This window comes from Zootoca vivipara, chromosome 3 (assembly GCF_965207765.1).
Source record: "Zootoca vivipara chromosome 3, rZooViv2.hap1.1, whole genome shotgun sequence".
Taxonomy (NCBI): Eukaryota; Metazoa; Chordata; class Lepidosauria; order Squamata; family Lacertidae; genus Zootoca; species Zootoca vivipara.
The window spans coordinates 48,589,247-48,611,930 of NC_142586.1; the positions used below are offsets into that span (position 1 = coordinate 48,589,247).

General features: G+C 40.0%; 1 protein-coding gene across 1 annotated transcript in view; it reads left to right on the forward strand.

Annotated features, from left to right (window-relative positions):
* Positions 1-22,684, forward strand: part of FIG4 (FIG4 phosphoinositide 5-phosphatase) — a 62,252-nt gene that overhangs the window by 35,931 nt on the left and 3,637 nt on the right. Inside the window, exons 13-22 of the mRNA XM_035109255.3 lie at positions 471-516; positions 2,250-2,398; positions 2,661-2,827; positions 5,427-5,565; positions 9,203-9,261; positions 9,715-9,865; positions 10,381-10,464; positions 14,631-14,826; positions 19,389-19,471; positions 20,993-21,079. Coding sequence (XP_034965146.1) covers positions 471-516; positions 2,250-2,398; positions 2,661-2,827; positions 5,427-5,565; positions 9,203-9,261; positions 9,715-9,865; positions 10,381-10,464; positions 14,631-14,826; positions 19,389-19,471; positions 20,993-21,079 — 1,161 coding nt within the window. The remainder of the gene's footprint in view (positions 1-470; positions 517-2,249; positions 2,399-2,660; positions 2,828-5,426; positions 5,566-9,202; positions 9,262-9,714; positions 9,866-10,380; positions 10,465-14,630; positions 14,827-19,388; positions 19,472-20,992; positions 21,080-22,684) is intronic.

Consider the following 22,684-nt stretch of genomic DNA (forward strand, 5'->3'; position numbering starts at 1 on the left):
CTCCGTGCCATAATACCAAGTGCCCTGGTTGTAGGATAACATTTTCTGTTTAAGCATTTCTATGAAAGAACTGAGCCTACTTGTACACTTAAGTTTATAAGCTGCACTTTAAACCAATACTGACCTATACTGAGCTTGACTGAAGGCTAAGCATACACTATTTGTTTCCAAATTGAATTTTCCAAGTCTGGACTTTGACCTTTGTCAGTGTTTGCAGAATTATGCATTACATTTCACCCCCTTCCCAAAATGCAAGGTAATTTCTGATTGATGTTTACTGTAGCTGCTTCAGGTTTCCTTGCTAGAGCAGAGCATTAGATTCCTAGAATTATCTCCCCAAGGATTCAGCTCCAGAGTTGTAAATGTCTAAAGGATTATCTCCCAGGGTTATGGCTTTACTGACTGAGGGCAGATTGATTATAATTCTTATAGAATAAATGTTTTGTAACACACAATGTTCTGTCTTACAGGTGGAATGAGCTGGGAGGAATTGTGGTTCCCACTGGCCGTTTACAGGTATTTTAATGGAATTGATTTAAAACTGTCTTCCATAGATCACTAGAAAGCATCCTGTTGTTAATGTAGTTGGCATAAAAGAGCCTGAGGTGCAAGTAGGTACTAAGGTACATTTGTCCCATAAACACCCCTAGTTTGGCGCTATAGGTACTCCATAGAAGCCTTGGGGTATTATCAGATTTTTGGTTAATTCCAAGCCAAGTGCATAGCTGCCAAGTTTTCCCTTTTCTCGCGAGGAAGCCTATTCAGCATAAGGGAAAATCCCTTAAAAAAGGGATAACTTGGCAGCTATGGCCAAGTGTTGGAACTACACGGACTTGGAAGAGTGTGTGATCAGTGTAGTCTTTTCTTCTTCATTGAACAGAATCTTTATTTAATATACAACGTAAGGGTAAAGGTAAAGCTACCCCTGACCATTAGGTCCAGTCGTGGACAACTCTGGGGTTGCAGCACTCATCTCGCTCTGTAGGCCGAGGGAGCCGGCGTTTGTCTGCAGACAATTTCCAGGTCATGTGGCCAGCATGACTAAGCTGCTTCTAGCGAACCAGAGCAGTGCACAGAAACACCATTTACCTTCCCACCTATTTATCTATTAACACTTGATGTGCTTTCGAACTGCTAGGTTGGCAGGAGCTGGGACCGAACAACGGGAGCTCACCCCGTCGCGGGGATTCGAACTGCCGACCTTCTGATCGGCAAGCCCTAGGCTCTGTGATTTATACCACAGCGTCACCCGCATCCTGAATATAAAACATAATATCCATAATTTCAGTTCCAAGAATGTTTTTTGTTAATGTTCATGCTTCTACATATTCATAGCTAAAAAGCACACATTTTTCTGTACGAAGCACACTTGCTGCACAACTTTTCAATGTGCTATAAATGTGCAAGCACACACTTGATGTCTCTATAAACATAGGGTTTTTTCCAAATACTTTCAGTATCAGGGTTGAAAACAGTTTCTTTGAAATGATATCCAATACAGTACTTCAAATTTAAAGTAGTATTATGTAAGAAAGAGAAATCACTGTATTAATCTTATCAGAGCAATATGACTCAGAAAAAGGTTTCACCTACCGTATCTCATACTATGGATATGGTTAAAAAATACATTTGTTCAAGATGCTTGCATAAAACCAAACATGAAAAACCTGCCATGAATTGTGGAACTGAGGAACCAGAGATAGTTCAGTCAGTAGAGCATGAGACTCTTCATCTAAGAGTTGTGGGTTCAAGCCCCATGTTGGGCAAGATTCTAGCAGGGATTGCAGGGGGTTGGACAATGATTCTCATGGTCCCTCCCAGCTCTGCAATTCTAAGATTCCATGAAAGATCTGTCCAGTTGCATCCCAACTTAGAGGCTTGTAAAGAGAAAGAGAGTTGCACTGGTGGGAAGATGTGCAACTCTGCTTCCTTAAATGAAAGCTCCTTCTGTTTATGGAGCATTTGCATTGGTTTCTATGTATTATAAATTAACAAGAGAATAATTAAAAACCTGACACTATGTGCAAAAACAGTTCTGTATACTTTGAGTGAGTTTTCAGTGTACCTAAAAGATTTCCATGGGTTTGCAAATGTGAGAATCTGCACCAGTGAACCACATGTACAACCTTAATTAAGTTCTATTGGTATAGATGAATTGGTGGCAAAAATTACTGTTATGTCCTAAAGAATAATTTGATATTTACTAATGGACTTGAAACTAATTATATGTCCCTGCACTTATTTTTTAGACGGGAGTTCTTCGAACAAATTGTGTTGACTGTCTGGATCGCACGAACACAGCCCAATTTATGGTTGGGAAATGTGCTTTGGCCTATCAGCTTTATTCCTTAGGCCTGATTGACAAACCCAATCTGCTGTTTGACACAGATGCTGTTAGGTAAGACATTTTAGAAATTATAATTATTATTAAAATAGTAGTAGTTCCTACAACTGTTAATAGAAATGGAGCATATATGGTCCTTGTTACTGATACTTTTCTAATTTCCGTTTTGACACATCATTTTAGATAAGTATGGATGCTTACACTTAAACATTTTTCTAGGTGAAAGATAGTAAAAATAAAATGGAAATAATCACTGGCATACTGTGTAAAATTCATCTTGTTGGAATTCTTAACCTTGATGTTCTCTCTGCTTTAGATTATTTGAAGAATTGTATGAAGATCATGGAGATACATTGTCACTTCAATATGGTGGATCTCAACTTGTGCATCGAGTAAAAACCTACAGAAAAATAGCACCTTGGACCCAGCATTCTAAAGATATTATGCAAACTCTTTCAAGATACTATAGTAATGCTTTTTCAGGTAACTTGTATTCTTTCTCTGAGATTTCCAACATTTGTCATTCTTGACAAAGTGAGAATTGTTTTTTTAAAACACAGATTTTTTTAAACAACTGGCTGCATGGTGCTATTGAATTTTTATGATAAAGATGAAACTGGGTCAAAATAACATGTTGACAGCCTGAAAGGTATTTGGGTCAGGCTCAACTTTAAATTCAGTAGCACAGCTTCAGAGTTAAATCTTAAGGGTTGGACACTGTAATTGCTGTCAGGCATGACAATGTAACGCTGGACAAAATCTGCCTTCTCTCAGTGAACAGAATGGTAGTGTTCAAGCAGCCATCAAGGGTCTGTTTAGCAGTTCCCATATAGGCTGTAAAATATCTAAAACACCTAGTGTGTTAGTGGAAATCGTTCATGCCTAGCGATGGGATGATTCTTCCCACTGGCAGCTATCTCTTCAGCATCTAAAGAGTTTCCTGGTCTGGGGTGGGGCTTCTTTGGGAAGAAGGTAAAGGAAGCTCGTTCTGGAAGCAGGGAGGTGAAAAGTGTGTGTGTGTGTGTGTGTGTGTGTGTGTGTGTGTGTGTGTGTATAGAGAAGACTGCTTCATAGTGCTATGGATCCCAGCCATTAGGAATGTTGGTTTATCAAAAAAGTGTATTTGGCCTTTCCTCTTCAGTGCCTTGAGAGCTTAGGTAAGGGTTGTGGTTAACAAACTTTTTTAAAAAAATGATTTTTAATTATCCACCTAACACTACCACAGCTGAGATCATGTCTTGGATGCAACAATTTTATCTGTTTTTAACACACCCAGTGTGCCTCTCTCAAATACCATGATATTAAATAGTTGGAAGGTATCAGCTTTTTAAAACCCCTCCCTACCTTTAGTGTGTTTGTTTTAAAGCATATTTATGCTGCTCTTGGGCCAAAAGGGGCTCCCAGAGTGGCTTGGAGTAAAGCACTCAGTCAAAAAGTAGCATTATAATATGCTAGCAAGGGCCATTTACTTCATAACTGCCACTGCAGTTGTTAAGGAACACAAAACCATGGGGAAGATTACCTTGCTAATATGAGCATTAAGCCCAAATGTATGCAGCCAAGGGATCTATTTTGAGAAATTTGAGTGCAAGAATGGTAAGTGTTTAGACAGAATCCTTCATAAATAAACCTATTTTTTTCTGTAGAGAAGCGGACAAAAGTAACATAAAAATAAGTGAAATCAGGTCACATAGGCAGGTAACTTTCTTCACTGCTTGACTGAATTGGGATTACCAAGCAGCAGTCAAGATTAGAGGGCATCCAAATGTCATACTGCGGTTAAAACGTTTAGAACCAGACATGCTGTTATTTCTATTATAGGTATAGGTATAAAAGTGTGTCCTTCTAATCCCTTTTCAAACAGGCAACAGAGGACAAACAGCAGTTTAAAGTGCAGCATTTCTGTCAGGCATTATAAACCACTGATTTCTTTCCACGTTATGTAGCCAAGATTATTGGAAGAACCATTGTAAAGCAGTATATCTGATCTGTCTAGGAAGGGTAATGACCCACTACAGACTTCAGCATTAATGTTGCCATATTTCTTGTTTCTGGAATCTAAAACAGGCTATTTATCCAGAAACAGGACTGGACAGTCAACTTCCCTTTAATTGATATATAGGAAAGTAATCTGATTACTCTATCCAGTTAATCATGGTGCACTACAGTCCTAGTCGTACTAATTCTGGCCCTTTAGATTTTTTGCAGAGTGAGGGCAATGAAGTGTTTAAGCTAACTCAATTACTTTGGCTCATTAGCTCCTGGTTATATGTCTTTCCACAGACAGCATACAAAAAATGTGCTAGAGCACACGTAGGTACAAAAATAATTTAGAAAAGAATCTGTACAGGATTTTCTTAATTGCAATGCACACTTTCAGCATGGCTAAAGGGAAAACAGTTAATGCTTCCATCAGTGTTTCATCTTTAAATAAAACTACAAACTACTATTTTTCAAGGCCCAGCTTTGTTGTATTAGTTTCTTCATAAAAGTTACTTCAGTTATTTTCACATTTAACAGACAACATTAATTCTTAAGGTAGCTCCAGTGTTACTTCCCTATTGCTTTTCTTGTATTCGTTTTTCCCGCAGTTGCATCCTAAAGCTGTGTTTACTGTATTTTGATAAACCTGCAAGTTATCCTTGTATATCATATGCTCTGTGTTAATTTTATGGATAATGTTTTGGAAGTTTGCCCAAACATGGAGGAACATTTCAAGGCAAGTTCCCAAAACAAAAAGGAGTGGAGTGAAATGATTGGGGAGGGGAAGGAGATTTACAGTTGCAGTACATGTTGGGGCCTTACCATTTTCATTTTTTCTTCTTCCTTTTGAATATATTAATACTTTTCAATGCCAGTAGCTATACCAACCACTGCTTACAAAGGCAAAGCTCCCCTCTCCAAAAAGACATTTTGAGAGGGTCAAACTGTGAGTCCTGAAATGGTCACCCCCAGTTTGCCATGTGGCAGTAGGGTGGCAAATTGATGTTCTTGATGTTGTTGCTTTCAGCCCATCTCTGGATTAACCATGTGTCACACATAAATATTTGTATGGCTCTCAATTGTTACTCATTTCTTCCAGATGCTGACAGGCAGGATTCAATTAACCTGTTTCTGGGAGTATTTCAACCAGAAGAAGGGAAGCCTCACCTCTGTGATCTTCCTACTGATTTTTACTTGCACCAGAAAGACACAATGACTCTTATCCAGGCAAGGAGAAGGTATTTCTTGGCACTCTTCTTGTTAGCTTCCCAAAAAAATTTACAGTGCTATAATCAGTACCATAAAATAATTCTAAAACCAAGTAGTTCAATATTTTAAGCTAAAACAGCAACATAAAATAGTTTCCAATCCAGACCAATAAAAATATGTTACAAGAATAGTAATAGTTTTTTTTAAAAAAAATTGACCTGTTGTTTTAACCAAAAGCAGATTGAAATTAAAAGGTCTTCAAAGCCTAATCTAAAACAATTGGAGAACAGGTCAGCTGTATCTCCTTTTGGTGTTCCATAGATATGGGACCATCACTGTCAATGATGGTATATGTGCAAGAAGGGTTTCTGTGGCCCATCTTAAGCCCCAGACCCATTCATACTGGTTCAGGTAGTTCTTCAAGTAACCTGAACCATTTAGGCTTTAAAGAAAAATACTAGCAGTTTCAATTGCACCCAAATGTGAGTGGCTCACCAGCGGAGCTGATAAATAATTTTTATATCATTATCTGAATGCTTAGTTCCCACAAGCATCTGGATGGCTGCGTTCTGTACCAGCTGAAGCTTCCAAAGGGTCTTCAAAGTCTTATGTAAAGCACATTAGTAGTCTTGTATGGATGTGCTTGTAAAAGATGCTCTTAGTCATCACCACCATCTGTGCTTCCACAGACTGCACAGAATCCATGACTTGATCTTTCAGGAGAAGTGTGACCGTGCACCAGAGGTCGGCAACCTCTGACCCATGGGCCGGATCCGGCCCACGAAGGCAGTTTATCCTGCCCATGAGCCGCCTGGTCACCGAGCTGCCCGCTTGGCAAGTCCCCCGTGTGCTGCGCTAAACTGGCGCAGCGCGGCGCGGGGACTCACCGAAATGGCATCTGCGCATGGCCAGATGCCAAAAATTGCTTCTGTGCAGGCGCGATTTTCGGCTTCCGGGCATGTGCAGAAGTGATTTCTGGCGCCCCGGATATGGGGAGCACGGTGCCAGAAATCGCTTCTACGTATGTCCGGCCCATGGACGATCGTCCATGGGAATGATCCAGCCCACAGCCGGAAAACGTTGCCGACGCTTGCCATATACCAAACCAGTTGGTATACGAGCCGGCTCAAGAACAGTTTCTTCTCTAGAGCAATTTCAGCGTTAAATGGAAAGTCTGGACTTTGAAGTCATCTTATTTTTACTTGTCATTTCGTATTGTATTGTTTAATTAATGTTTTGTAGTTATTTTAAATTTATGTAGAGTGCCTTATCTGAGTGGATTGAGCAGCCGGCAGGGGGGCAATGACAATAAAGATTATCTTATCTTATCTTATCTTATCTTATACATCTCTGCCCTCACCCATAGAACAAAAGAAGAAGGAAGAATTGGTGAAAATCGCCTTCACCCTCCTCTTCCGTTAGCAGAGTCTCCTGCTAGATCAAATACTCCTTTTCAATTGAAGGGCTCTTTCCAGTCATGGAAGGGTAGTATAGGAGACAATCTATTGTGCCCAACTTTAGGTTGTCAGATTTGTAAAGTTGACAATGTAGATAAAAATGAATGAGTAGTGTTCTTCTGTTCACCATCTCCACATCAATATAGGATATGGCTAGTAGGGTGCTGAATCAACTTAACCTCATATTTCATAGTAAGATTGTGCCAATTTGTGTTCTGGAAGGGTTTGCTGTCTTCAGTGTCGTTCCCTGCTTTCAATAAGCAGTTAAATCTTGTTCCACATGACCCCAAAGGTTAAGTTCTAATTTAGATTTGTAGTCTCATTTGATAACATGTGTTCCTTTTATCCTCAACATAAACTAAAAGTTACTATTACATCTTGTAACAAAATGAGCTCAGTTACAGGCTACTGGCCCATCTTCAGTTGTGTTTTCTACATTAAAAAAATTAAAATATTGGCACTATGTTTGTCATATAATTCTTAATTAAAAAAACAAATTTAAACATAAGGCAGAACCTCCATTTGCTAAAACCTTAGTCATACTGAGTCGACAAGGTTTTAAAGCACTGTATGACATTGCAAAGTTTCTGGCTATTATCTTTGATTTTTCATCTTTTTAAACTGCTATTAAATTTGTGGGTCTTGACTTTTTAGCTCCAACTGTATATGGGCTTTTGAGACCAATTTATATTGATTGTGCAGATCAATATAGCCATGCTGCCCTTGCAGACTCCAGAAAATTCTTCATAAAAGTGCAGTTACACAGCTGAGACTATAAACTCTTCTAGCCAAGAAGGGTTTTTTATCTTTTCACACTTAGGTTACCAGATCAAATTATTCCTCAGTCAAACAAACAGCAGGATGTTGAAGTCAATTTCGTTATGTGTAGAGCAATAGACACATGGACCACAATCCATATTCCCTTGTGTGTGACTAGCATTTCCATTGCTGGTTATAGCAGAAAGAGCTCCAAAAGCATACTTGGCTATCAATAAACTCTAATTCTGTGTCTTAAGAAGAGATTATGGTTGGAAATGTTTAAATTGGGCAACTATAATAATTTCTAACATAACATATTATAAGTTTGATTTTATGATATAGTTAATTATAATTAAAATGTAATTATAACCAGACAATTCTCATAGTTTAGGGATGTAAAAAGTGGAGTCCCCCAATATTCATAAATTATTTGGAGTTAATGGTCAGTAGTAAAGTGGTCAAGTTTTCTGATGGCACTAATAGTACAGGGTAGTAAAAGGGATTGCAAAGATCTCCAAAAGCAAGCTTGGTGAATGGGCAATAAAATAGCAGATCAATTTCCTGTAAAGTATAATATGATGCATATTGGGGCAAAAAATCCTACCTCTTACAGATATACAGATAGGGATCTGAGTTAATGTTACCTAACTAGGAATGAGATATTGGCATCAGAGTGAAGAGCTTGATTAAAATGCTTCCTAGTATATGTTGACAGCTGTGAAAAAGGAGAATTCAGTGCTGGTGAATCATTAGGAAAGGGATCAAAAGTGCTGGTATTTGCAAGTGCACCAGGGGTAATGTGCATAATTCTGGTTGCCCCAGCTCCAAAAGGATATCAAAACTGGCAAAAGGAAATAGATCTTCACACAGCATGTAGTTAAAGGGGTGTAACTGTCTACTCCAAGATACAGCTGGATTAGACACATTAATGGAGGATAAGCCAATTAATGGCTGTGAATGCTATGGGGCCACAGCTATTGCCCTTGTGTCCTTTTGTGGACTTCCCACAGACGTTTGGTTGGCCTCTGTGGGAAGCAGGATCCAGAACTAGATAGACTGTTGGTTTGATTTAGTACGGATGCTCCTGTTGTTTCTTTTGCTCTGTCAATGTGTATTCTAGCTTACATCATCTTATGGAGGGCTGACTGTCTAAAATTTAACAAAGCAAGTGTAAGCAGAGGTGTAATCAGGGAAAGAGCATGCTTCTTTCAGTTAAACATGCTTAGGCTTTACAGCAACGCACAGGGACTAGAGGGTTTCCTAAATACTGCCTGGGGAAATGCGCTTTGAAAAGGGATTTGTAGGAAGAAAGAAGAGGCACGATGCAGGTGTTATAAGAGGCCGTTCCATGTATAAGGGAGAAAGGGTTGCAACATTTGATGGAATGGGGGATCTTTTGGATATAACTCACTGGATTTTTAAAACTATTGTTTTTGTTCCATACTTAAAGCTACACTTTCTGGTGGACTCCAGGTGTCCTGGAATGCTTGCCAATGCCTTATGATGAAGGTCAGTTATACATACAAGAAAATGTGTTTTTCCTTTATTTTTAAATATGAACACAATTTGCTTACATAATAGTAACATTAATTGGACACAATTACTAGAATAAAAATAGGAAAGTGAAATAATGTACCTGTTAACTTAAGGATCAAGAGATCTTCTGAAAACTCACATGGAGGTATTTACTACACATGGTCATTTTTCTATAAGAAATTAGTAGTTTTTAATACACTGGGTTGTATTCAAACTATACATGGGTGGCATTCTGCCCATAGTACACTCCACTAGAGGAATGGGGGAGAAGATGATTTTCCCTGACACCTCTTGCTGTCCCCCACTCATCTTGAAAATGCTGCTCCAGAGGGTCTGGGAGGGTGTTCTGAGGGCTCCAGGGTGAAAGAGTCCCTTCAGCAATGGATAGTATTTAAGAGATTCACTTTACTTGTGTTTCTTTTTTAGCAATGTCTGTTGCTGAAAACAGAAGGAAGCTAATAGTGAAGAAATTTCATAACTATGATGAAGAGATTGACATTCATAATGAATTTTTTCGACCCTATGAACTCAGCAGTTTTGATGACACTTTTTGCCTGGCAATGACAAATTCAATCAGGTATGTATGTTTTAATTTTCAAGATAATAGAATTTTGATTCAGCCTTTCCATTTTACAAATGAAACTGAATTGAATTCTTTTAGATAAACTTTCCTTAAAATGGCATTCAGTACAGAAGAATTCGTATCTCTCATATGATGGATGAATCTGCAATAAAGATGTGATTCTGAAGCTTTTGACATGTGTATCTGCCTTAGACAGAGGAGCAGCACTAAAATTACTAGTGTCACTGCTGTGTTGACCTAGTTCTGCCTGCTGAAAGTGTGGGCAGGCAGAAGTACTACTGGCAGACTTCCCTGAAATGAGGTTTTCCAGAGAAGGGGCTGAGCAATCCCACAGCTATCAATTTATGGCTTTGGGCCTAATCACTATCCTGGCTGGTAAAGCATTACCAGTATTAGCAACAGGTCTGCAGAAGCAGACCATTCTGTCGTCGTCGTCCCCCCACCTACCTAAGGTTTGGATTGCTCTGTTAACTTGTTATATTTGATTCTTTATTCTTTATACCCTTCAGAGATTTTATGCCCAAGAATGTTGGCATTGATCCCAGCCCATTTACTGTACGTAAACCTGATGAAACTGGAAAATCCGTTTTGGGGTAAGAAGAAAATCAAGAATTTAATGCAAAAATATTATTTATTTATTTATTTACTTACTTAGTACCTAATACAGTGGTACCTCGGTTTAAGTACACAATTGGTTCTGGAAGTCTGTACTTAACCTGAAGCGTACTTAACCTGAAGCGAACTTTCCCATTGAAAGTAATGGAAAGTGAATTAATCCGTTCCAGACGGTCCGCGGAGTACTTAAACTGAAAGTACTCAAACCGAAGCATACTTAAACCGAGGTATGACTATAGTTTAACCTTCTTGAGTCAAACTAGTAAATGTTTTTTGCATGTGTATAATTTTGACACTATGTTAGTTTTACAAAGCATTGTTTGGAGTGAGGGAGGAAAGACCCCCCTAAATCTCATTTGCCTTATTTACATGTAGTTGGCCATCTATCTACAAACAGCTGAGGTTGTTCACTGTACAAAAGGTAAATTGCAATGAGTTGCTGCTCTCCTCCCCTCCTCCCTTTCTCTGACTGCCAAGAAAAGGCAGTTCCGACACCCTTCTTGTTTCCTTAGTAATTTTAATTGCTCTAATTTTAATTTGCTCTTAATTTTAATTAAAGTTTTGATGTAATTTTAGTTAGATTCTAGGGAATGGTTTATTGCATACAAATGGACCTAAAGGTCAATTTCCACCAGTAAGGCACCACTACTGCCCTGCCATCTGGCCACAGGGGCAGTGCCACTTGCCAGGGCTAGGATCAAGCTGGGGCTGGGCAGTGGTGAGGGCAAGAGAGTACTAGGTTGGCATCAGTGGACACAGAGGCATATGCACCTGCGTCCAATGCCACCTCCGACTTGGTCTCAACGAGCAGCAGCCCTGATAGAGCTAGAAGGACATCTTCATGTGCCACAGCTGTTTTCCACAGATAAAAAAGCAGAAGCTGCCAATGTGAACTATTTCTGCCAGATCAGCAGTTATAGCAGTAGTGTATTTGAAGTTTCGTGTTACCAGTGCAGTTCAAGTCACAGATTTTAATGCTATGGTGAGGACATCTTTGCACTTGTATTGATTTATGAAATAATTTCCCTTTGTATCTGACCATTTGCATGCTTAAACCTATAGGACAGCTTGTTCTTCTGACTGGATACTGAGGTCTTTGGTCCTTCTGCTCTGTTCTCTTTGACTTTTTTAACTACTTTTTTTTTTTTAAAAAAAGAGCATTCTTCTCATCAGGCTGTAAAAATCCATTTGTTCAGAACACAAAAGCTTTATATTTCTAAGAAGGAAATTACTTAAATGTATGCAAGAGATCAATAAGGCTATCTGTGCTGGGAATCCTAAAGTGAACATTTGTACCTGAACAATATAATAGATCAGTCACATTCTTTCCCTTGAAATAGCTCAAAGACTCCAAATTGTTGCTTTTGATCCATATTTTCAAAAAACTGAAAGTGTCAAAATGTTCTGAACCTGGTTTGGAGCCATTAAGCTACTTCACTATTTGGCAATTTATAGTTTTCTATGACTGGACTAGAGGTATTAAAAATGACTCAGTGCTCCTAGCAAAGCTTTTTGAAAGCCGTCTTCTTACTGGGTTTGCTTGCAGAGTTCTCCCTAATAAATGTTAGGGAGAACATTAAAGCTGTTTTAATTAGGTGCTTATATTCTAATGTTTTTGCACCTTAGTTTAAGATGCAGTAGTCAGTGTTCTAGACCCAAGCATTCAGGGACAGAATAAACTGTGGTTATAGTTGAGAACAGTGGATGGTATCTAGTGGTAGTCATACTCAGAGTTAGATCCATTGGAATCCATTCACTTAAATACTTACATTAAGGTTACCAGATTTTTTTCAATGCATCCGGGGACACTTTAAATAAATAAATAAATAAATAAATAAATAAATAAATAAATAAATAAATAAATTGTGTGTGTGCGTGCGCACCTAAAGTTATTTAAAAAAATTAAGAAGTACTGTAATATATTCTCTTCTGTGGTCTCCTCTGTTGCGCAGCCTTTCTTTGGGTCCCGACCTGCTTTCTTGGAGTGCTAGCCGTGATTCCCCTCCCTCCCCCTCCCTCCTTGCACTGCGATCCCCTCCAAGCTTACGCAGGAGTAGGTGTTAGCAGAAACCCCTTCCTGCTGCTGCCCTGCCCGCCTGTGGGCATCTCCTGTGCAGGCATCAGCAGAGTTTGAGAATACGACTGTGGGATGATCACAGAATCACAGATTTGGAAAGGACCTCTGGGGGGCATCTAGGCTAACCCCCAGCAATGGAGGTATCTCAACAAGAGCAGCCACAACTTAAAAGAACATAAGGCTCCCCTGCTCCATTTACACCTATTGTGACACAGAAGGTATCCCCCCCCACGCCCCATCCCACCAATCTCTCCCTTTTTATCAAAGGGGAGGGGAGGGAGGCAAGCAAGCAGAGGTAGCCTCTTTTAATTTTTTTAAAGGTTCATTTAAAAAAATTTAAGGTTCATTTTTTAATAAGAAGGAAACAGGAAAGCTGTTTAGGGGAACCCAACATAAACACCCCCAAAATAAACATAAAACATTCCTCCCCTTTTATTTTTTGCTAGTGGGGGTGGGTTCAATGGAAGAAATTGGGAAGAGTTTCTGGGTAAAGAGGAAAAAATGGGGAGACAGACAATTAACACAGAGAGAAGGGAGGGAGGGAAGGCAGTCCAATGTAGCTCCCAAATATGCAGAATGGAGCAAAAGAAGCAAGACAATTTCTCCCCCCACCACCCTTTACTTTGAAGCAGCAGCCTCTGCCTGGGAGAGTGAAGGGAAGGCTCAAGGCAGCATCCTGCTTTCTGCCGGCTTGGAAGCTCAGCTCACAAGCAGGCAGAATGCAGCAAAGGGGGCTTTAAATGCATGAAAAAGTGCTCCTTCTTCCTCATGAGCAAGCAGGGGAGACAGGGTAGCTTGCAGTGATGTCACGCAGGGAGGCTTCTTCCCTGCACCTCAGCTCTGCCAGTCCAAAGAGCAGCCTTGCCTCTCTGGCTCAAGCAAGCAAGCAGGAGGAGCAAGGGTGTTTGCAGAGCTGACTGAGAGGAAGGGGTTTTTTTGCGCGTCAGCTGATAGGCGGGTAAGTTGCAGCAAAGCCCAGCTGCACGCTGCACCTCCGGCTCCTGAGGAGACCCTCTCTGGAGCTGTAGTGGATGATTGCTTTGGGCTCTGGGAAGGGCCTGGAACTCCCCAGGCATATGATTAATCCAAGGACATTACATTAAATCCGGGGACATTCTGGGGATGGATTTTTTCTGGGGAAAGATTGGTAAATCCGGGGACATCTGGTAACTATAATTTACAGCAATCAATTTCAAATTAGTAATTTGTATCCAGTGGAGTTGTTCTGTCGGTGCCACTGCCTCTTCTCTTCCTGGTCTGCTCACCCAGCCTTCCATCTTTTCCAGGGTTTCCCCCCAACTCTCTTGATCAGATTTGGGACTGCATGGAAAGATAAGAGGGAAAGAAAGTCCCATTGTTGAGGTGGAAATCCTTGTGCTAATGGGACAACTTCATTGGATACAACCCATTGGACTGAAATAGGGTAGATCCTTTAAAACCAATGGGACCTATTTCCTTCATTCCATTGATTTCATTGGGCATACTCTGAGTATGACTGTTGGATACTACTCAGTGAGTATAACAGATAATTAGAGAACCCAAAGGCCTGCGACATAAATGGAAAGTAGCATATATAGCAGAGGAGTCCATAGAGCATTTTTCAAAGCAGCATTGCGATAAGACTGAGAGTTGGTAGAGACACAATGCTCCTAGTCTCTCTATCTGTGCTTATGACAAAGGTGGGCTGCAGGGCTGCATGTTTTGAAAGGTCACCCCCTTCCCTTCAGACCCCCTCCTCTCTTTTAAAAAAATATTCTAATGGCCTTAACCAAGACCTGAATATATTGTTTTCTGTTAGGGTCAGTGATGATGGCAACATTTGCACTCATAATGCTTAACTGTTGCTAAGGATGGGGAGGCAGAAATTGCTGAAGGGAGGAGGGAACACTTGATCTTGCATCCCATTCCCGATCTCTTAAAGAAACCATTTGGACTTTCATACATGAAAAAAGAAGAGGCTTTCTCTCTCCTTTCCCTTTCCCTTCTGTCTCTTGAAGGGAATGGTGATAAAATTGAACTGCCTCTTTCTTGAGATATCATTGTGTAATAAATTCCGATTTTGTTTAGGAACAAGAGCAATAGAGAAGAAACGGTGCTTCAGCGCAAAACGGCTGCTAGTGCTCCACCGCCACCCAGTGAGGAGGCCGTGTCTAGCAGTTCTGAGGATGATTCTGGAACTGATAAAGAAGATGAGGGGGCTGCATCTCAGCGTTCAACGCCAGTGAAAATTACAGATACGGGAGATAATACCAAAACAACAGAAGTAAGGAAGTGTGCTAACCCGCAAAGGGACACTATTAGCACATCTCTTTCTTTACAGTACAGTATATTTGTTCTGGTGTTGTGTTTGATTTGTGTTTAAGGCTTACTAAAATGAACATCTCTCTTTACATGTTAGGGGCTTTCCTCACTCAGCAGTAAGAGAAGGTACTATATACTTTTAAAAAGAAGACACATAAAAAAACACCTGTAAAACAATATGTGGAAGCTTGGAGGCAGATGTAGTTCTTAAAGCAATTTAAAACTTCTCTCTTCAATTCTTTTTTTAAGGGAGCAAGGTAATATATTAGTTTTAAAGCTGAGTTATAGTGTTGATTTGTATTAGTTGTTTAAATTAAACAAGGTAATTCAGCTAGGAGTGAAAAATGTGTTAATAGAGGTTTGGCTTAATATAGAAATATAGCTTAATAGAGCTCTTTCAAATACGAACACTAATCTTGCCAGATGACACTCCTGTGCAGACTTCAGTACCATTATAATACTTCAGTATCTGGGGATGTTAATGAAGATCTGTAAAAACAATAACACAAAACAGATTAGCAATTTTATAGCAGCAGAATCTGGATTTTAAATATTGCACAAGGGAATGAACACAGCATGTAACTGATAGGAAGAAGGCAGATGATGATGCCACTTGCTTTGCTGTGACATTTGTGGGGAAGACCATGGCTCCAGCCAGTTTTCCTGCATGATCATTGCTTGAATTTAATTTTCTTGTTTTTAGATAAATATACTGTAGTTTGGAGCATTTTCATGAATTTGGAGGGTCATAGGCTGGCCGAAACCATTTGTTTCCCCAAGCAGGTACACGGCACTATATCTTGTAATCCTGCTCATGATGCTAGGTTTCGCTCTCTCATATTGTGAGCTAAGCATAATTAGATCTGTCCCCCAGAATCCTTTACAGTGGAGGTGGCTAAGCCACAACCTATGGGGCATAAACAACCCTCTAAACCAGGCATCCCCAAACTTCAGCCCTCCAGATCTTTTGGACTACAATTCCCATCATCCCTGACATCTGTTCCTCTTAGTTAGGGATCATGGGAATTGTAGTTCAAAACATCTGGAGGGCCGCAGTTTGGAGATGCCTGCTCTAAACCATAGCTGCCAAGTTTTCCCTTTTCTCGCGAGGAAGCCTATTCAGCATAATGGAAAATCCCTGAAAAAAAGGGATAACTTGGCAGCTATGCTCTAAACAGTTTTTGTGGCCTCCCAAGCCTTCCTTCAAATTTGTCATATAAATGAAATAAAGAAAAATAGTTTAATTTATTGAACGGATATGTGGGTAATGCCAGGAGCCAAGATGCCAGAAGGCTTTTGTGGTCACGCAATGCCCTTTCAGGGTGTGGGCAGGATTAATTAGGAAGAAGCAATCCTTCAGGACCCAAGGCATTTTGGGTTTAATGGGTAATCATAGTAGAGGAATTTAACAGTCTGAATCCTTTCTAACCCACTGAATGGAACATTATACTCCATTTGGAGATTTAGCGCAAGGAAGTCTGATTGAATTTAATTTGCTGGATCTTAATTTGACCTAATGCTACAGTCATACGCACATTGACGGAGAATACGTTCAGTGAGTTGAGTGGGTTTTATAAAGACTTTGCCAAGAGCAAAATGCTGCTTGCACAATAGGCTTTTCCTCCTTTTTCTTCTCTGATGTATCACCCTAAGAAAAACTTTCCTGAAGGTCAGGGAAGAAAGAAAGACATGGGATGTGGTGGTGGGAATGTGATAGGAGGAGGGGGCAGGAGAACCCGTTCGCTCTTCTATTCATGTGAAATTTGTCTACAATCTCTTGTGACTAGAGTAAACTTGGTTAATGAGATCATCCTTGCAGTCTATGAAAGTAAATGGCTTCGCTCATCATAGCCTTGAATAAAGTTTAATTACTGTGTCTAATGATAGTGAAACAAAATTACTATTATTACTTTTCTAAGAATGACTTACTTATGGATATTATTTTCCAAGTCTTTTGGTATGCCTGTAAGAAGGTGCTTATTATCTAAAGTCAATCAGTTGCCAGGTATGCTTTTCCTTCATTGCCATGTGTTGTTTCTGTGATAATAAGCAATATTTGACACAGAGGCCTAAGCAACCAGTCAGAGAACTAATGTCCAGTGGCTTGTGTTCATTTTGGGGATGTACTTGGGGGGGGGGGGCAGCAGGCCTCATTGCTCCTCTACAAACCTTATTAGAGGCTCTTTCAGGAGAGGCTTAGTTTGTGGTGTTGATGTGACTGCTCAGAAAAATGAGTCCTAACATGACTGGACAAGCGCTAGTAGTTCAAGTCTTTGAATTGTGGCTCTAGAGTTCAAGGCTCTCAAACATTACCTTTTATATTCCTGGTTTCTCTGTTGTGTTGGCTTGGCAGTGATATAATTCATCTCTTTGCAATCAGCCTGTCAAATGAAGGAAAACAGTTGTCTAATGTTGATATTTCCATGTGATAGCAATGCACTTTGGCAATCAGCCTTGAACAGAATATTGCCACTTCCACATAGCTGAATATGCTGAAAAACTGGTTTAAATTGCATTATTTTAATCAGTAGGTTCTTAAAAGTTGCAGGAATTGAAGCTGTATCAAGGTCGTACTTTGTAATGCTGGCTTCATTAAAGTAGAAATCAATTAAATTAACTTCTTGCTGTTCACAAAAATTAAGAAATAACACTGTAGTCTAAATTATCTTTGTTCTCAATGTACAAAACATTGTTTGTGTTAACCAGACCCCTGATGAAGAGTTCTTAGTAAAATATAAATTAAATAAATAAAGGATTGTCCTTTATACCCACATCTTGCATGATGTGCTCCAGATACTCAAAAGAAGCTCTTTTCAGGTGTTTACAAATTCCCAGTTGTAATCATATAAGAGAGGAGAGTGGGGTCACACATGTTTACCCCAGCCCATTCATTGTGTCCCACATTGTCCCTTCCCCAAGATTATCCATGGGATGAGGACATGTCTGCCGTGGGACAACCTGTGGCACATACATTTGCCATCCACATAACTTGAAATCCTGACTGCTCAGGGACTCACTAGTCATCTTACTAGATGTTTAATATACATCTTATTTTGAGAAGTACCAAATTAAGTACCTTTAGATATTTTAGTGTTTTTTATAAGGAGGGTTGGATGTAAAGAGTGCTGTACAAATGAGACACGCTTCGTCTGCATGCATGGGACCCAAAAGTATATCCAGCCCTCTGGAGCCAGTTTTGGGGTGGTGGCAACACTACTCCCTGCTATTTTCAGGTAATTTAGTGGGATGTATGGGAGGAAATTTTATAGTAAAAAAAGCTATTTGATTGGATCCAAATAGGTTTTTGATTATAGAATTTCATGGCATCCTGAGAGTTAGACCATCCATTGTCTGTATTTTTCATCTGTTGTTTTGGTTGATGTCTTGGCATGATTTTTAACCTTTTCTCTACCCACTTAAGCACCTGGTTTTCTGACAGCATGGCATTAAATTGCCTTGATCAGTTACTTAGCTAGCTCACTGTCCTTCCTTCACACATGTCAACAACAGGGATGGGGTGGGGGTGGAATGAGTCACAGGGAATTTATGGGAAAATAAAGGAGGCACTGTGAGATAACAAAAATTGTTCCTGTAATTTAAAAGAAAAAAATGGATGGCAAGGTTAAATTAAAGTATGAAGTAACTTTGACACATCTGCTATTGAGGTCTAATGTAGCATTGCAGCTAATTTATACTTGTTTAATTTCATAAATGTGCAATTCATTTTGCAGTGTAATAAAATTATCAGGAACCTGAAAAGAAATGACAATATGCTTTTGTATAATGTGCCCCCCAAAACATCTAAATATACATGGCGATGATAGTATTGTGAAGGCTTTATTTAATGTTTTGCTTCCTAAAAGGAACGTGGAAAATTTAACATGAGTCCAGACTATGCAGTATATCTATACACATTTGAAGTTCAGAGTCCTCAAAATTTTCATGCAACTGCCATTCTGTGTGATAGCACAGTATTTTTTGTGCATTGCACAGTTTTGCAAGTGGGACCTAAAACAAAATGTTGCAGGATGGAGAACCACTCTTTAGAGATTCAGGTAACCTGAGTTTGAGTAGTGTGAGCAAAAAGGGAGCTCCAAAAAAATCTCTCCAAACAGACCAATTATGCATATTACCAATGGCTATTAGCCATGATGGCTGTGTACTATCTCCAGTATCTGACAAAGTACCGTATACCTCTGAATGCCAGTTACTGGGAATCACAAGTGGGGAGAGTTCTATTGCATTCATGTCCTCTTGTGGGTTTCAGTAGACATCGGGTTGAACACCATGAGAACAGGATGCTGTAGCTCTCAGCTCTATCATGAAGTAGCAGTTGTTTACTTCGGAAAAACTGAAAAAATGTTGCTCTTGAGTATTGTCTTTTTATTCATTATTTATTTATTTATTTTTATCATTTTATTTGTCTGGAAGCCACCTTGCATTTGTAAGAGGTAGGTATAAATGTTTAAATAAATTTTAAACCCAATATTTATTCTCACTAATATTTCTCTTGTTTTGCTGCAGAATGTAGTACAGCCTATAAAAGATATGTATGGGATTAACCTCTCAGAATCTCCTTCTGAAGATGATCTTGGCATATACACAAGGTAACGTGTTTCTGATGATCTCACTGATGCTAGCAGGGAACAAATTTTTAAAAAGTGAATAGTAAAAGTGTATGTTCCAGGAAAAAATTAAGCACATTTTAAATTCCACTTGTTTCATTGGGAATGTTCACGATGTATTGAAAGGCAAAAGACCTTTAAAGGTCCTTATCTTTTGCCTGAATTGTGCTCCTGGAGTCCTGGTCTACCTCCAGGTGGCATACAAGATTTCCCTCTGCTCCCAAGTTTATCTTCAAACAATACTGTGAGTTAGTTTAGGCTGAGAGATTGTGACTAGCCCATGGTCAGCTTCATGGAGAATTGAACCCAGATCTGCCCTATTAGCTTAGTTGTACAGCATCTGCTTTGCATTCCAGGTTCAACATCTGGTATCTCTAGGTAGGACAGTGGGTGATCCTGACTGAAACCCCTGCCAGTCAATGTAGACAATATTGAGCTACACGAACCAATGGTCTGCCTTGGTATAAAGCAGCTTCCTATGATTCTGTCCAACACTGGCTCTAGGGAATCTGGGATAGCACACTCGGTAGAGCATGAGGCTCTTAATCTCAAGGTCATGGGTTCGAGCCTCACATAGAATCATAAAATTGTAGACTTGGAAGGGACCCCACAGGACATCTAATCCAACCCCCTGCAATGCAGGAATCTCAGCTAAAGCATCCATGACAGATGGCTATCCAACTTCTGCTTAAATAGTTCCAAGGAGGGAGGGAGATGGTTCCACTGTTGAACAGCAAAAGATTCCTGCATTGCATAGGGGTGGACAAGACTAGACTGAAACTAAAGCCTGGGAGGTGATGCAGGGATCCACTACCAACTTTTGTTCATCCTCTTCTGTCTTTCCTTATCTTACTACTACAGTGCAGGCCTCAGTGGCTTCTTTGGAGTCTATAATAATCCATGGAAAGGCGGGGGATGGTGCCTCTACCAGCTCTTGTGCCCTTTTGCTAACTCTGCAATTGTATTTTTATGTAAAAATATAGTCTCTCTATATCTAAGAAGCATTGTATTACACAAGATCAGTGAAAATAGCAATTTGTTAAAAAATATCCAGCCTGTGTCAGGGTTTGCTACTTACGTGCTGTGCTGTTGCAACAAGTCTTGCACTGACTGCACAAACACCTGCTGAGTGAAGTTAAAGGAATCACATAGGTCTGCGCCATGTGCAAAGTGCCAGCTGAACCGAGCTTCTCAGTAACACACTATAACTAAAATTGATTAGGCTTTTAGTGAGATTCATAACAAAAAGAAGCCTTGAAGGGTCTCCAAAGTACCTAGATCAAAGTGGATATTTTTTTTAAAAAAAAGTTCAGAGCTGCTGCATTACTCACCCACAATATTAGTGTCAGGAAAAAAGGGTGGTGTATGTTCCAGCTGCCCTTTATGGAACTTGATGTCCCTTACTTCAAACTGTATGACTCCAATATAGCTGCAAAAGACATGTTATTTTCCTTGTTTCAGAAAGTTCTTTTTCCATTGTGATTTTTCTGCCTCTATTCATAGGTTTGTTCAATTGGGGCACAGTCAACACAAGCACGACAAGAGTCACCAACTTCTTTGTTGTAAGCACTTAGATGGGGTTATAAACTTGTAAGTACTTGCTGCTCATGCTCTTTCAATGCCCCCTTTTTCAAACCCCCTTTCCCCCCCCTCTCTCTCTCTCACTCACACACACACACACACACACACAGTTCACAGTGGTGTTTGTATATTTTAGCTAGGCTTTGTATTTTCAGAGACTGCTTTATATGCATTATATAAGAAAAGTGGTAAAATCAAAGTGGTATGTAAGAAAAATAGGACATTGGCTTAGGGCAGGCATAGGCAAACTCTGCCCTCCAGATGTTTTGGGACTACAACTCCCATCATCCCTGACCACTGGTCCTCTTAGCTAGGGATGATGGGAGTTGTAGTCCCAAAACATCTGGAGGGCCGAGTTTGCCTATGCCTGGCTTAGGGGGAAAACAATAACCATAATTTACAGTTCTTCACTGGCATATGCAGTACACAGAGGCTTCTTTGCAGACACTTTGGTTCTTACGTTACGGTTATTTACTTATATTGTTCCATCAGTGGGAATGGTGCTTTACAGCATACAGGGGGATAGTTCCCTGCCCCAAAGAGCTTACAATCTAAAGTTAGTACAAGGGAAACAACAGAGGAAGGCAGTGTGCTGGGGATTTTCATATTTGAGCTTAGTTACAGACTCAGTTACAGTAGGGCATGGGAACTAGGGCTAAAAGTGCCATGGAAAAGGTGGGTTTTGAGGGTGGGTTAGAAGGGTGTAAGAGATGGGATTATCCAGATGATCTGGGAGGCATTTATTAGCATACAGAACAGCAAAGGATAAAGGGAAGCGTCTTTACAAAAACAGGAAAGGTCACAGACAAGGATTTATTGAGATAAAAGCAGAGAGATCAAAAAAGGACAAGGCCATCGGGGATTTGAAAGCAAGAACAAGGTGCTCTAGGTGGATGTGGGAGTGGATAGAAACCCACTGTAGAGATTTAAGTGACAAGACAGGTAAATGTTTTTCACAGCAGAGTGCTAGATAGCTGTGAGATAACAGAAGACCAGAGAGACGGTTATGCTAAAGCAGGCATCCCCAAACTTCGGCCCTCCAGATGTTTTGGACTTCAATTCCCATCTTCCCTGACCACTGGTCCTGTTAGCTAGGGATCATGGGAGTTGTAGGCCAAAACATCTGGAGGGCCACAGTTTGGGGATGCCTGTGCTAAAGGAACAGAGAGGAAGGGCTGTATTTTCGCAATCATATTGTAAAAGAAGTGACACAACTTAAAAATGGCCTGAGCATTGGCAACACATGAGAGAAAGGAGTAAAATATAAAGGCATGGGCTAATAACCAGGGTGGGTAATAAACTTCTACATTCATAAGGAAAGTTGAAGAGGAGAGGGAAGTATGGGAGGAAAGATGAGAAATATCAGAGATGCAGTTTGAAAAGCTGGACTGGAGTGAGGCAAACAGTTCAGAGATAAAAGAGAGTGGGGTATCGTCTACATACAGATGGTACTAAATGCCTTTGGATTTGATAATCTCACCTAGGGACATTAAATGTATAGAAAGCAAATCAGAGGGCTAAGAACAGATTCTTGAGGTACCTTGGCATGCGCCCCATCTGCACTATAGATTTAAGCCAGTGTCATACCAATTTAAACATTCATGGCTTTCCCAA